General features: G+C 42.2%; 1 protein-coding gene across 3 annotated transcripts in view; it reads left to right on the top strand.

Annotated features, from left to right (window-relative positions):
- The window catches only part of ITPR3 (inositol 1,4,5-trisphosphate receptor type 3), a 475,039-nt gene that overhangs the window by 75,273 nt on the left and 384,010 nt on the right, over positions 1 to 15,756 (top strand). For all 3 annotated transcript variants that reach the window (XM_073616048.1, XM_073616047.1, XM_073616046.1), the window contains exons 7-9: positions 2,858 to 2,941; positions 4,698 to 4,844; positions 11,578 to 11,673. In XM_073616048.1, coding sequence (XP_073472149.1) covers positions 2,858 to 2,941; positions 4,698 to 4,844; positions 11,578 to 11,673 — 327 coding nt within the window. The remainder of the gene's footprint in view (positions 1 to 2,857; positions 2,942 to 4,697; positions 4,845 to 11,577; positions 11,674 to 15,756) is intronic.

Raw genomic sequence — 15,756 nt, 5'->3', positions numbered from 1 at the left:
ATATATATATATATATATATATATATATATATATATATAAACTTGCCCTGCAAAAATTGTGTATAGCAGCTTCATTCACTTTTGTATTACCCTAAGTGCTAAACACTTGACCACAATAAAAATAAAAGTACTCACAAACATAAACCCATCATAAGTGTAAAAAATGAAAAAAAAAACACAATGTAAAGTCCATAAAAAACTGAAAAAATGCTTCACATCTGGTGTGCAAACAGTGCAGAAGAAATGTTTCAGAGAATTTTTCAGGCGTACCAAGACACCCCCACTTGTGTCCCCACTCACCAGATCACAATGACACCCAGCTTTTCAGTCTGGGGGTCGATAAGGCTTGTACCGATATCCAAAGGACGTCAGGCAGAATGAATGGTGGAACTTGGTAAATGTTTCTTCAAGATGATATCTCAGCCATAAACAGGTACCCAAAAGGAAAGAGATGGGCTAATAGTGAAGTAAGCTAAGAACAGGCTTTATTGCGCATAAAAAATGCATGCTTACAGATGTAAGTTAAAAGTAGGCATAAAATGGGGAGAAAAAAACAGCAGACGCCGTTGCTGGCGTTCTTTCCATGAGACCGGAAGTGAGGTCAGTCAGACCGGAAGTTGCGTCGCGTCAATGCATTTCGCCCTCCCACAGGGCATCATCAAAGGACCTTAGCTGATCACAAAGTCTTTTTTTTACTGATTGCCAGTATCCTTGAATCAGCCCTTTTACAGAAATAAGCATACATAGGCAGATTGTTCTTACTGCTGACAAATGAAGATTACAACGTCTCACTGAAAGTGATTGTAAAGCTTTGGTTTTTGTTTGTTTAAAAATAATACACGTCATACTTACCTGGGGGCCTCCTGCTGGCAACCCTGGCTCCTCCCCCCTTAGGTTCCCCCAATAGGATATATGGGGGCAGTTGTGTGTACTCGATCTTGAGCTGGGCTATTTGCATCTATTCAGACAAAAAGCCTGGCTCAGCCCCCCCCCCACCCCCTTGTTTTCTGCCACTGGCTCTTGCAGCTATCAGCCAAGCCTGTGAAAGGAGAGGGGAGAACACATGCTGCAGACGTACAGTACTGGATCCAGATTGGGTTCAGGTGAGTATTTGGGGGGCTGGGCTGTGTGCTAACATTACCTTACAGAGAATGCATTAAGGTAAAAAAATTTTTACCTTTACATAAACTTTAATTTATCCAGATGCCAGTCTGCAGCGAAGATGGAAGTATCAATTAAAAATGTTGTTTAACTTGTTGAAAATGTTTTCGTCTTCAATAATTTTAACAATCCAACTGCACTTTTAGCAGCTCTGTGGCAGGCAAGATGACTACATCTTCTAGTGTGGATACAATCATGCATCTAGTTTGCTAGAGTGGTAGAATTAACAGTGGGAAATGATTAGGGCTGCAACTAATGATTGTTTTCATAATCGATTAGTTGGCCGACTATTGTTTTGATTAATTGGATAATAACCTTAAAAAAAGTGTGGTGTATAATTTAGTTAGTATGTAAAGTTTAAAATAAAAGGCAATTTGTTCTTAAATATCTACATGCAGTGGTAAATGTAAAATGTAAAAGCCCTCGGGCTTTCACGCTGAACAAACAGTGGAGGCTGTTTTGGGGCGGTTTGCAGGCGGTATTTTTAGCCTGCAAACAGCCCCAGTGTGAAAGGGGCCTTACTCAATGTCAGATAATCAAAACTGTATTGGCAAGCATTGTTAAGGACTATGTAATTTTTTTGGAAAAATAAAAACAGTAGGCAAGTGTGTACAGACAATTTCCATTGCCTTTGCATGTAAATGCTGGGTTTATCTTTCTGGTTTATATTTCTGGTTAGCATTTCTATATAATTAATTAAATATAAAGTTTATGTGTAATAAGTGAAAGTTTACAAATTTATACCCTCCTAGAAGACTCTGAGTATTAATAAAGATAGACTAACAAAATGTGCTTAAAACAAACCTGTCAGCTGTTTAAATGTGCTGTATAAAATAAGACACTAGAAGGAGCCTTACTTTTGTTGAAAAAACAAAATTATTTGAAAAAGCTTTTCTGTGCTTCTCTGAAACTAGGTAAACTTTGCTCCTAGGGATCTGGCTTCATTACTAAACTTGACCACACATAGCTTGAATTTTAGCCAATTCTTATGAAATTGGCTGAAATTCAAGCCGCGGATGCCCTGTTGGCACCACCCAGCTTTAAATAAAAATTCAAAGTAGCTTGATGGAAAATTGTTGGCTGAACAGTGACTACATCCAGTCAGATGCAGTAACTGTTCAGGTATTCAGACAGCCACAGGTGCTGCTTATCCTGAATAGAGAAATTCTATGTGTGTATGGGTAACTTTAGCTCACAAGCTGACATTGTCATTGGGCAGGAGGTGGCAGTAGGAAGGGCTTAAACATAAAGTCAGGACAGTTGGGCCCCTACTAACAAAGGGTACTTGGTTACAGGAAGCACGCAAAGGAGGGTTTCTTGGCACCAGGGAGACAGTATAACCATACAGTTGTATGCATTTTGGAATCAATGTCTCTATTGTATTAGACTAGGCTTGTTCTATACACCAGCAGTTCTGGATATGTATCTGGCTGATAAGGCATAAAAGAATGATTTGCATTGCTCCACCCAATATTCCGGAATTATGAGAAATGCCCCTATTTTTGGGATATGTGATGGAATGAGACGAACCATGAACACCATATGTTCTAATATCGGGTATTTTGGAGTGTCTGCTTCTAGGGTAGCATTTAAGAGTTTTAAATTGCTAACTTTTAAAAGTTTAACATAACTGACAGGTTAACTCTAAGGAAAGAATATTACTTACATCCATTATTATGGTTTGTTTTGCATTCAGGTGAATTCACTTAATTCAAACACCAGTTGGAAGATTAATCTTTTCATGCAGTTCCGAGATTACATGGAGGATGTCCTAAAGGGGGTAAGAATTCATATTGACATTTTTACAGCTGCATTAAAAACCCTCATCTGATTGATTTGCTGACACTTCTGAAGTTGTACACATTGCACTGTGTTTTGTTAAGAAGGGCAATAATGACATGGATGGGCCCATGGCAACTATCTAATTAGCCTTGATACTCTTTGTAAAACAATATTTCATAAATAATATGTATTCATGGGTTTTTTTCAAGATATTAACACAAATGAAAAGTGATTATTCTATTCACATTCCTACTTTGGCTTTGTCTATCTTGGGTATGAAAGTTTAAATTTGATCAGGAATGCCAGGATAGAACTTTGTCAATTTAAGGAATGGGGCTTAATGATTAAAGCCCCACAGCTCCATCTTAAAAAATGAAATTCTAAAATAATAGATTTTTTCCTAGGACCCCACATGGCTAGGATGTGGGTCTTTCTATAGGTTTCATTTTTGAAGCTCCTTTGTTATAGAGTCTTACCATTGGTGCCTGCAGAGATGTACCTTAAATTGGGGAGAGGGGGTGTCTCTCTGTCGTATTGTACTGTATTATGAAGAATGCAACAGTAGGTCCTTAGACAAGGAAATATGGTTAGGAACGCTTAAAACTATCAGGTAGACAGGAATAGAGAGGGGGGTTAGGGAAGGGAGAGCTCCTTGTTATAATATTTAAGAGATATAAGAAACCATGGACTGACCCAGCCCACTAGGTTTCACCTATAACTAAAATGGGGCTTTTGATTGGACTCACCCTTTGACTTTGATGGGCCCCAGTGCAAGAATGAGATCTTAAAGAAAGCATGACTTTCATGATGATCATTAAAGGCGGCCATAGACAGTTCAAAATTCGGTCGATTCAGCAGGAACTGATCTATGGGCAGATTGGTTGTACTAAAGTTAATCTATCGATTGACTTCAGTACAACCAGCTTGTCTGTTTTTTACGTAGCATTATAGCCAGAGGCATAGCTGTCAGCAGTGATCATTGTATTAAAATGGCAGGGAAACCACCCACTGTCAGAATACAATAGGACAGTGGGAGGCATTCCACTATTAACAATGAATGTGTTGATGGGGGAATCAAGCAATTTTCTTTGCTTCCACCCATGGTTGAAGGAAAGAAATTTGCATAATCTATGGCCAGCCTAACACCTGCCATAAATGATGGACCCCTGTGGCCAATAAGGACCGAGTAAAAGTTGTTGACTTCTTACTGCTTCTGTCCTAGAAGGTCCATGACACATGCTTCTTTTGCACCTTACAGACACTTGCCTATAAAGAATATCAAATGTCAGTTTATTTCCCTATTTAAACAATAAGTGTAATTTTACTAAACAAAACATTTATTTATTTATTTATTTTTTGAAAAGATTGTTTTAATGTATTTCTGTGAAGTATTACAACTATTGTTAGCAGACCAAAGGCGACAATTACGTTTCCCGCTTGGTTGAGCTCCATGCACAAGAACACACAAGCCTGCGCTATAAGATTAATAGAACAACTGTTGGATTTGACAGGGACAAAATCAGCCTAGGAGACAGAAGATATTTTACACATAAATGTATTTTTTTCTTTAACACGCATAATTACACATAAATGGTACCATAACACAATCCTGACACATCTGTGCCTTGTAATAACAGTTTTCAATTTGTTTGTTAATTTTTTTTCTCTTTAATTTGTTTTTTTGTAAATACAAAGATTGGTCTTTATCATAATGCTGTGTGTATAAATACATTTCTTTAAAATCTTTCCTCCAGGGTGATGTGGTAAGGCTCTTCCATGCTGAGCAGGAGAAGTTTCTGACATGTGATGAGTACAAGTCAAAGCTCCATGTTTTTCTACGCACTACTCTGCGGCAGTCAGCCACATCAGCTACTAGTTCCAATGCTCTCTGGGAAGTAGAGGTAAGAGTAACTGTCATCACTCAAACTACAATAATAGAAAAGTACATTCCAATTCAGAACTAGTTTGGAAGTTGGTGATCTCGTTCAAAATGATAATTCAGTGTTAGTTGAACTCCATATATTACAATGTAACTTTTTTTTACAGTTTTACGAGGATACCATTTTTTTGTGAACATTGTGTGTATGTAAACATTCCACTGTCAAATGTAGGTAGCTGTGAACAATTAGTCACACAGCTTGATTACTATTATAATTTACTATTGCATAGGATGGATTTTTTTAACAACCTGTACAATCAAAAGGTGAACAAAATAGGCATGTATTGCTATATACAAAGTTGATTATGTGTATTGAGAAAGATGGAGCTAGACCAGGGGTACGCAACCCCCGGCACGGTTGCTGCAAGCGGCACGCGAAGCCCCTTCTGCCGGCACTTGACTCCTTTCCCATCAGCAAAGCAGCACAAGTGTCAGTGAGACACTAATGCATTCCAATTTCAGAGTTCCCTACACCGCACCTGCACTGAGGGGGAGGCACTGTGCCCCCACACATTGTAAAAAATGGGAAACATTGTTTGGTTCTCTAACTTTGCAGTAGCTGCGATCATCTGCTTTTGTGATGGGGAAAAGATTGGTTGCAGTTCTGGTAGGGGGAGCGGTCCCTGTTCCAGGAGTTGGAGGACTGTCATTGGCCACTGCTAAAGCCAATCACAGTCCTGCTAGCCCAGTCCACCATCTGGAGGAAAATGACTCGCTTGGTTGCCACTACCAATCTCAGAAGGGATTCACTGTGATTGAGAAAACTACAATCAAGTGATAATTTGTGGAAGTACTGTTGAGCATTTGTTGAAATTATTCCTGAACCTTTGCATCACTTGCTACTGAACCCCGGCACTCTGTGTCCCTTTTAAGCCACAAACTTAACTTTTGCTGCGATGCAGAAACTTTTTTTCAACTGCGTGGGCCCACCTTTTGATCCTGCACACAGGCCCACTGCTTTCAGAAAATGCCCCTGACCTTAGTTCATCATTGCACATCCATGCCAGATGCTTGTATGTGGATCAGAAGGATGAGTGTGCCAGGACAGGTAGATGTGTCTCATCTCTGCTTCCTTTCACCACTCTGTATATCAGACATATCATAGATGAGAAGAGGGTACAGCGGTGGAGCAGATGAGCAGGAGGGGTTCAGAGGTGGGACAGAAGAGCAGGAGGGTACAGCAGTGGGGCAGATGTGCAGGGAGGTACACTGGTGAAAGAGATGACAAGGGTGTTCAGCAGTGGGGCAGGTGAGCAGGGGGGGTCAGTGTTTGGGCAGATAAGAAGGGGGTTCAGTGGTGGGACAGAAAATCAGGGGGGTAGAGCAGTGGGGCAGATGTGAAAGGGGGTGTATTGGTGGGACAGATGAGCAGGGTGTTACAGTGGTGGGGCAGGAGAGCAGGGGGGTACTGAGGTAAGACAAATGTGCAGGAGGTACATTGGTGAGGCAGATGAGAAAGCGGGTTACAGTGGTGTGGCAGATGAGCAGATGAGTTCAGTGTTAGGACAGATGAGAAGGTGATTCAGTAATGAGACAGAAGAGCATGGGGATATGGCGGTGGAGCAGATGTGCAGGGAGGTACAGTGGTGGGGCAGATGAGAAAAGGGGTACATTGGTGGGGCAGGTGAGTGGGGGGTTACAGTGGTGGGACAGAAGAGCAAGGGGGTACAGTGGTGGTGCAGATGTTCAGGAGGTACAGTGATGGAAGGCATGAGAAGGGGATTCAGCAGTGGGACAGAAAAGCAGGGGGGTACAGTGATGGGACAGATGACCAAGGGGGTCCAGTGTTTGGCCAGATGAGAAGGGGGTTCAGTGGTGGGACAGAAGAGCAGGGGGATAAAGCAGTGGGGCAGATGTGAAAGGAGGTGCATTGGTGGGACAGATGTGCAGGGGGTTACAGTGGTTGGGCAGAAGAGCAGGGGGTACAGAGGTGGGGCAGATGTACAGGGGGGGTACAGTGGTGGGGCAGAGGAGAAAGGAGGTACATTGGTGGGACAGATGAGCAGGGGTTTACAGCGGTGGGGCAGAGGAGCAGGGAGGTACAGAGGTGGGGCAGATGTGCAGAGGAGAATGGAGGTACATCAGTGGAACACATGAGCAGGGGGTTACAGAGGTGGAGCAGAAGAGCATCGGGAACAGAGGTGGGACAGATGTGCAGGAGGTACAGTCGTGGGGCAGATGAGAAAGGGGGTTACAGTGGCGGGGCAGATGAGCAGATAAGTTCAGTGTTAGGACAGATGAGAAGATGGTTCAGTAGTGAGACAGAAGAGCATGGGGGTACGGCAGTGGAGCAGATGTGCAGGGAGGTACAGTGGTGGGGCAGATGAGAAAGGGGGGACATTAGTGAGGCAGATGAGCAGAGTTTTACAGTGATGGAGCAAATGTATAGGGGGTTACAGTGGTGGGACAGATGTGCAGGGTAGTACTGTGGTGGGGCAGATGTGCAGGGTGTTACCGTGGTGGGGCAGATGTGCAGGGTGTTACCATGGTGGGGCAGATGTGCAGGGGGTTACCGTTGTGGAGCAGATGTATGGAGGGTTACAGTGGTGGGACAGATGTGCAGGGTAGTACAGTGGTGGGGCAGATGTGCAGGGGGTTACAGTGGTTGGGCAGATGAGCAGGGGGGTACAGTGGTGAAACAGATTTACAGGGGGACAGTGATCTGAGGTGTGAAGGTGCATGAATTGGGGCTGATCTGAAGTGTGGAGTTGCAGGAATTGGGGCTGATCTGAGGTGTAATGCCCTGTACACACGGTCGGACATAGATCGGCCATTCCGAAAACAAAATCCATGGATTTTTTCTGACGGATGTTGGCTCAAACTTGTCTTGCATACACACGGTCACACAAAATCCGATCGTTCTGAACGCGGTGACGTAAAACACATATGTCGGGACTATATACGGGGCAGTAGCCAATAGCTTTCATCTCTTAATTTATTCTGAGCACGTGTGGCACTTTGTGAGTCGGATTTGTGTACACACGTTCGGAATTTCCGACAACGGATTTTGTTGTCGGAAAATTTTATAGCAAGCTCTCAAACTTTGTGTGTCGGAAATTCCGATGGAAAATGTGTGATGGAGCCCACACACGGTCGGAATTTCTGACAACAAGGTCCTATCACACATTATTCCGTCGTAAAATCCGACCGTGTGTACAGGGCATAAGAGTGCAGTATGTTAATTTCTCACTACTACTCAAGTAGTTTACAGAATTTACTTTATAAAAAATCCTTTTCATGATTGGGAGTGTGAAGTTGACATTTTTTTATTAAAAAATCGTCACGCTCAATTTCTTTGAAAACATTTTTCGGCACACTGTGCTCAAAAGGTTGCCTACCCCTGAGCTAGACCCACAGGAAGGCATGGATAAAATGTAGGACCTTTTGCAACTTCCAAAACATAATTACTTTTTGGGCAGATTGACTTCTAAAGGCTAAGTTCACCTTTAAGTAAAAAATAATAAATAAACATATTTTTGCAGGAAAAAAAATAGCATTTATTATTTTTTCCCACAGGAGTCTGCAATGCAATGTCAGGCTCCTGCATACAATTCCTTCAGCTCTCTCCCCAAACCTCTGTACTGGCTTTCAGTTAAAACAGCTGGAAGTGTCAATGGATTATGAGTGCACTGGTTTCTGCTCTCATAGTCTATTGAGAAGTACTGAAACTCATGACATTGATAAAGAATGAGGAACTCACAGGAAAGTACATGGAATATGGGTAACTAATAAACACAATAATTTACAGATAATTGCTAATCAGGAATAATGCCATGTACACACGGGCGGACTTTTTCGACCGGACTGGTCCGAATCCGTCGGACAGTCCGACAGTGTGTGGGCTTCATCGGACCTGTAGCGGACTTTTTCGGGCGAAAATCAGACGGACTTTAGATTTGAAACATGTTTCAAATCTTTCCGACGGACTCGAGTCCGGTCGAAAAATCCACTCGTCTGTATGCTAGTTCGATGGACGGAAACTGACGCTAGGGCAGCTATTGGCTACTGGCGATCAACTTCCTTATTTTAGTCCGGTTGTACGTCATCACGTACGAATCCGTCGGACTTTGGTGTGATCGTGTGTAGGCAAGTCCGTTCGTTCGAAAGTCCGTCGGAAAGACCGTCGGACCTTTGATGCCGAAAAGTCAGCCCGTATGTACACGGCATAAGAGTAGAAAACAGGCTGCAGTTCATCAAATTCCAGCATGCCAACAATTACAAAATCAGGACCTACTGTATTACAATATACTGTAAATGTTTTGTATAATTTCCTAAGTGGATTCCTTTTTTGATTTTGGACATTGTTAGCTTGCTGCAACCATTTTCTGTTGCAGGGGGCCAGAGGCCATGATTCTTGTTACATATTTTTAGATGTTACCACAGGAAGGATTTGTTATTTAATCAGGTCACCTTCATATGTCCTCCTGTTAATTACCCACAACTCCCCCCTAGAAGCAGATTCACAGTTTTAACCACATGCCTATACACTTTAGCCAAAACACAGCTACAGCATGGTCAGCTAATTTTATTCACATCCTCCCAGAACCACGCCCCCCGTGCGCCCCCTGGGACACACATTAGGCACTGTGATCGATGTGTTCTTCAGACACAGCTGATTACAGATCGTGCTAAAGGACCAATCACAGTGCTTCTTTACCATGTGATCAGCTGTGTCCAATCACAGCTGATCCCAATGTAAACAGACTTGCAGGCTATCGACAGTCCTTACCTCACACGCTGTCACATCGTGAGGAGAGGAGAGCAGGTAATGACAATTCACACAGGGGACATTTATGCTGATCATCAGTGCCCTGATAATCAGTATAGCCCCATCAGTGCTGCCTATCAGTGCCCATCATATTAATGCAGCCTCGTCAGTGCTGAATCATCAGTGTCACCTCATCAGTGCCCATCAGTGCCCATTAGTGCAGCCTCATCAGCGCACATCTGTGAAGGAGAAAAGTTACTTGTTTACAAAAGTTTATAACAGAAACTAAGAAAAAAAAAAAACGTTTGTTTAGCAAAAAATACAGTGGTGATTAAAAATCACCAAAAGAAACCTCTATCTGTCTAAAAAAAGTATAAAAAATTCATATGGGTACAGTGTTGCATGACCATGCAATTGTCATTCAAAGTACGTCAGCGCTGAAAGCTGAAAATCGGCCTGGGCCTGGGGTAAAAGTGCCCAGTAGGCAAATGGTTAAAGACAGAATGAGCCACCTGTGAGATTTTTTAATGTTCTGGGTATTATTGGCTGAAAGATTTTCATTTACAAATATAAGCATATGATGCATAGCTGTGGACCGGTAGGTGTGTGTAGACTGGTGGAGTCCCCCTAGAGAAAATATGTATTTTGTCAATGCTGAATTTTTTTTCTAGTTTCCTGACTCTCTATTTAGAAGCAAATATTTAGACTGAAACTTCTGACTTCACTAACTGCATGCTTGTCCTGGGTCAGAGCCCTAGAAAGTACTGAGGCTAGAGACCTCTAGTCAATTAGCTATCTAAAATTAGATCAGCAATGGCAGGCTGCATATTGCTTTTATTAGAACTTTGCTTTAAAATGATGAGCAAGTTGAACGGCTGACATTAAGGAATTCCAAAATAGGCTCCTTACACACGGGGCAGGCTCTGTTGGAGTCTGTCTGCTCAGTGGGAAATCTGTCTGCTTATCCCCACTGAGCAGGTGGATTGCTGGTCTGTGTCTTCTCTGCTTATGCAGAATGGACACAGACACAGCCCGCTCTTCTCTATGGGTGGACAGATGTAAACAGACCGCCTGTCCATTGCCATTCGATCTGCCAGGGAGATGAGGAATGGATCCCCATCCGCCTGTTTTTAGTGGACAGGGTCGGATGGCGGCGGGTGTCAACAGACACATGTCCATTGACACCCACCGCTCCATAGAGGAGGCTGGAGGATCCAGTCGGTCTACCTGAAAAACTGACAGGCAGACTCATTCGGTCTACCCCTGCGAAAGGGCCCTTAGGAGCATGGCATCTCCTACATTTTAAGAAGTACAGTTCCCTGTACAGACAAATAAGTTGCAAATACTAAAGTTCATCTCTGATTTTATCTTTTAAACATCTCAGACTGGTTACATAGCTAACATAAAACCTTAAGATACAATGCTGGCCAAGGAAATACTTAGTTGCACTTTTCTGGTTGGTGGTATTTTTTATCATGGTAGAGAATGATGGATGTGCGGCTTCCGGGACACCTAAGTTAAAGCCTGCTGTGTTATAGTGAATGGCAGTCTCAGCCTGAACCCCCGCCAGGTGACGCCCCCAACATATTTCACTCTGCCCACCAGAACCTATCCCTCTCTACCATTGCCTGGAGCATGGACGAGCTCCCTTCCCAACCAGCACTCACAGCGGTGGGCACAGGACTTCATTCCCATACAGCCTGAGCGGCTCAAATACATATCTTGGTATTTTTATCATGTTTAGTTCTGAGTATAAAATAGTATTTGAGTGTACTTATTTATGTGAGGGAATTAACTGGCGAAAAATAAAACAGTCAGGCTTTTTGCATTTTGACCAGATATTTTGAATTACAAACTCATTTGAAGACTTTCTAAGCTGGTGACACAAATCTTTTAGGATTAGGCTATAGTGAGACCAGCAGTACAAGCATTGGAAAGGCCTTTTAGATGTCTTAACAGATTACGCTATGTCTATCTTTTCATACAGGTTGTGCATCATGATCCTTGTAGAGGAGGAGCAGGGCATTGGAACAGTCTTTATCGATTTAAACATCTTGCTACTGGGAATTATCTGGCAGCAGAGGTAAGCTTCAGGCAAAGGTGAACATTATGTAACAGTATTACTTATTTCACAAACGAAAAGCCTATAGCTTTTATTTAGTAAGGAGCAAATCCTGTATGGCATATTTATAAAAACTGGGACAAACAAAAAAAAAGGTGGGAACAAAAAGTAGAATTTTTGTTCATAGTAACGGCTTCTTTTTCCCAGAGAATAAAAGATGCTTGTCGTCATGAACAATAGCTATACAAATAAAGTTATGCTAAAATACATCTTGTTACTATAATTACCGTATTTATCGGCATATAACACGCACAGGTGTATAACACGCACATTCATTTTAAGAGGGAAGTTTCAGGAAAAAAACTTAAATTTTAAATAAGGAACTTTGAAGCAAAATAAGGGTCAGTGCCCATCTGCAGCCTCACCATTACCATCAATGCAGCCTGATCAATGCCCGCCTGCAGCCTCACAAGTGCCATCAATAGAGTCTTATTAGTCCACATCAATGCAGCCTTGCCATTGCCATCAATGCAGCAGCCTCGCCATTGCCATCAATGCAGCAGCCTCGCCATTGCCATCTATTGACTTCCTATTACAGAGGCCGCCAAGTAAACAGGAGATTCTCACTGTATGTAATCTGCACTCGTCTCGCCCCCGCCCCCCCCCACCTGTTGCCTCCGAGGCAGCCGAAATTGTAATATTGGCGTATAACACGCACACGCTATTTGCACCCGATTTTCATGGTGAAAAAGTGAGTGTTATACGCCAATAAATACAGTACTTTAGACGCTTTTGGCAGATAAATTGTATGTATGTTACAAAATGTATAATATATGATAAAATTAAGACTTGACTGGGTTTTTTTTAACCACAAGTAGCCAGGCTTCATGTAAGGAACCAGTGTCTTCCTAGACTGTCCTAAGTCAGTGTGGCTTAAACGTAGACATCTATGATGTCACCTGATGACAAGCACAAAAGTGGATCTGAAGTCTTCACATAGCCAACAGCTTTGAGCCCAGATTGGAGGGGAGGGACTCATCTCCCTTCACATATTATGGAAAACAGGCACAGCTGTGGGTAACAGTCACAGGCTGAGTGCTGTAGCTCCCCTCCCATCACCTTTTAACTCTTGGTGTCAGAAAAAGATGCCAGAAGTGACTCATGTTGATGACAGAGGAACCAGGCAACAAGTAGAAATGGCACTGTGCTTTTTGAGAGAGATACGTACACAGTATAGAAGGATGTGCTTTTTTCATATTTCATGTCTGAGGTTTGCAACCACTTTAACAGAACAAGCTGAAGATGGAAGCTGATTGGACAGCTGCTCTAGATTCTGTCTGCTCCAGTTTTGATTAATTACACCCTCCCCCCATTGTGGCTCTCCTGGGCAGGCACACTTTTCCTATCATATCATATATCATATGTCTTTTTACATTTACATTACAATTACGTCTTGTGTGTGACAAAGTGTACTGATGTTTGTGTCTATGTAACATAATAATTTAATATAAAAAAATATATTGTACATAGTGAGGTCTACACCCCCCCCCCCAACACACACATTCCACCCTCCTTCTCCTCGTTCCCTCTGTATTCCTTTTCCTTTCTTTCCCTCCTCCACCTCTTCCCTCCCTACCATTCCTTTCTATACTCCTTATCCACATACTTTCTTTTAGCCTACTGTCATTTACCCCTCTGCGGGTCCTATCCATAAAATCGATGAGGATATTTCAGGTGATGATTTTGTCTTATGTGGACATGTATTATGCTAACTCCAGAATATCTATCTGAGCACTGTCTGTCAATTATGATTGATATACTTGAATTATTCACTATATTTATACCATTACTTACATTTCATGTCTGAAATATGTGTTAAACACTCCCCAGCTGTGTCTGTGGGTCAGTAGCCTTCTTATTGTTATTATGATTGTGTTCTAAATAAAGAAATGTAAAAAAAAATTATAATAATATAATGTATTGTGACACTCAACTCATTACTGCAAACGTGTATCCAACTTTATATCAGCTTGTATGTATATCGTACAGTATACAGATATAACTGTATTCCCCTGACACCCGCAAACTATAGTATGGCTTGAAAACCATATGGCACCACCCTCCCTTGCACTGCCTCAGACATCAACCCACTCTCTGAACTGCTGACCCTGTTAAAAAAAACCCCACGCATTATATTTATATTTATTTATTTATTAGGGATGCACCGATAACGATACTGGTATTAGTGTCGATACCAAGTATTTTCACGAGTACTTGTAGTCATGAAAATGTTCCCAATACCCCGAAACCGATACTTTGCAGTGCGATTTGCACCCATATAAAATGAATGGGCGCAAATTACACTGCAAAGAATCGCATGCAATTTGAACAGGAATGTGATGCGATTCCTGTCCAAATCGCATGTGGTTTTCCGCTCTGCTCATGTGTGAACCCAGGCTGAAATCACTATGACAAGCCTGGGTTCACACGGGAGCGGTGGGGAAACCGCATTCGATTTGGATAGAAATTGCACCACATTCCTGTTTATATCTCATGCAATTATTTGCAGTGCGATTTGAGCCCATTCATTTTGTATGGACACAAATTGCATGACAAAGTAGGGTTGTCCCGATACCGAAACGAGTATCGATATCGGTACTGATATCGAGCATTTGCCCGAGTACTAGTACTCGGGCAAATGCTCCAATGCTTCACCCGATACCTGGACAGTCAGGGTGATCGAGCAGAGGGGGAGTTACAAGCACCGATGACCCTATATAGATTTCAATAAAGCCTGACAGCCCTTTCTCCGCTCCCCCCCCCCCCCTTCAGCTGCTTTAATGAAATACACACAGCAGTGATCACTGCTTATAACTACCCCCAAAGCCGCACCGATCACCGCTGACTGTCCCTGTATCCTCCTCCAGTCCCCCTCTGTTCTGCTGCTGTCCCCCTCCGTGCTGCTGACCCCCTCCATTCTCCTCCTTGTCCCCCTCCGTTCTGCTGTCCCCCTCCCGTTCTCCTCCTCTGCCCCCTCCATTCTGCTGTCCCCCTCTGTTCTCCTCCGTGTCCCCCTCCATTCTCCTCTTCTGCCCCTTCGATCTTTCAGGATGGAGAGCGGAGGTAGGAGCCAGTAAATCTGGCTCCTTCCTTTTCCGAATGAACAGTCATTGATAACTGACTCTGTCCATTCACATAACTGAAACATCGTAACCTGTGTTTAAGATGCTTTAGTTTATGAATGGAGAGGAGCCTCTTTCTCCTCTCCATTCATTTTCAGTGCAGCTGAGGCTGCTGAGAAGGGGACTGGGAAACATGTGTCCTCAGTCCCTTTCCCTGTCTCAAAGGGGAGATGTCAGGGGTCTATTAAGACCCCTAATATCTTACCAAAATCCCCCAACAGGGCTAATAATAGTAATAAAAAAAGAATTGAAATAAATAATAAAAAGAAATTAATTGTAAAAAATAATAAAACATTAAATAATAAACACACTGACACTGTCCACCCCCCCCCCTTAAAAAAATAAAGCATTGTAAAAAAAAACATAACAAAATACATTGTAAAAAATAATTTTAAAAAATAATTGTAAAAAATAAAATTGTAAAAACAAAAACAAAAAACTACTGACACACGTGCCACTGTCACATGACATTAAAAAAAGTATCAGTAATTGGTATCGGCCAGTGCTTGAAAAAAAGTATCGGTACTTGTACTCCATCGTAAAAAAGTGGTATCGGGACAACCCTACTGCAAAGTATTGGGAAGTACTTGGACGAAAGTATCGGCTCTTTCATTCCCTAATAATAAAAACGTATTGGTGCATTCCTACAATATACTGTGTATATATAGAGTGGGGACGGAAAGTATTCAGACCCCCTTCAATTTTTCACTCTTTGTTATATTGCAGTCATTTGCTAAAATCATTTAAGTTTTTTTTTTTTTCCTCATTAATGTACACACAGCACCCCATACTGACAGAAAAACACAGAATTGTTGAAATTTTTGCAAATTTATTAAAAAGGAAAAACTGAAATATCACATGGTCCTAAGTATTCAGACCCTTTGCTCAGTATTTAGTAGAAGCACCTTTTTGATCTAATACA

This window comes from Aquarana catesbeiana, linkage group LG02 (genome assembly GCF_042186555.1).
Source record: "Aquarana catesbeiana isolate 2022-GZ linkage group LG02, ASM4218655v1, whole genome shotgun sequence".
Classification (NCBI taxonomy): Eukaryota; Metazoa; Chordata; class Amphibia; order Anura; family Ranidae; genus Aquarana; species Aquarana catesbeiana.
Note: the sequence above shows the minus strand (reverse complement) of the source record. Positions and strands in the feature narration are given on the sequence as shown.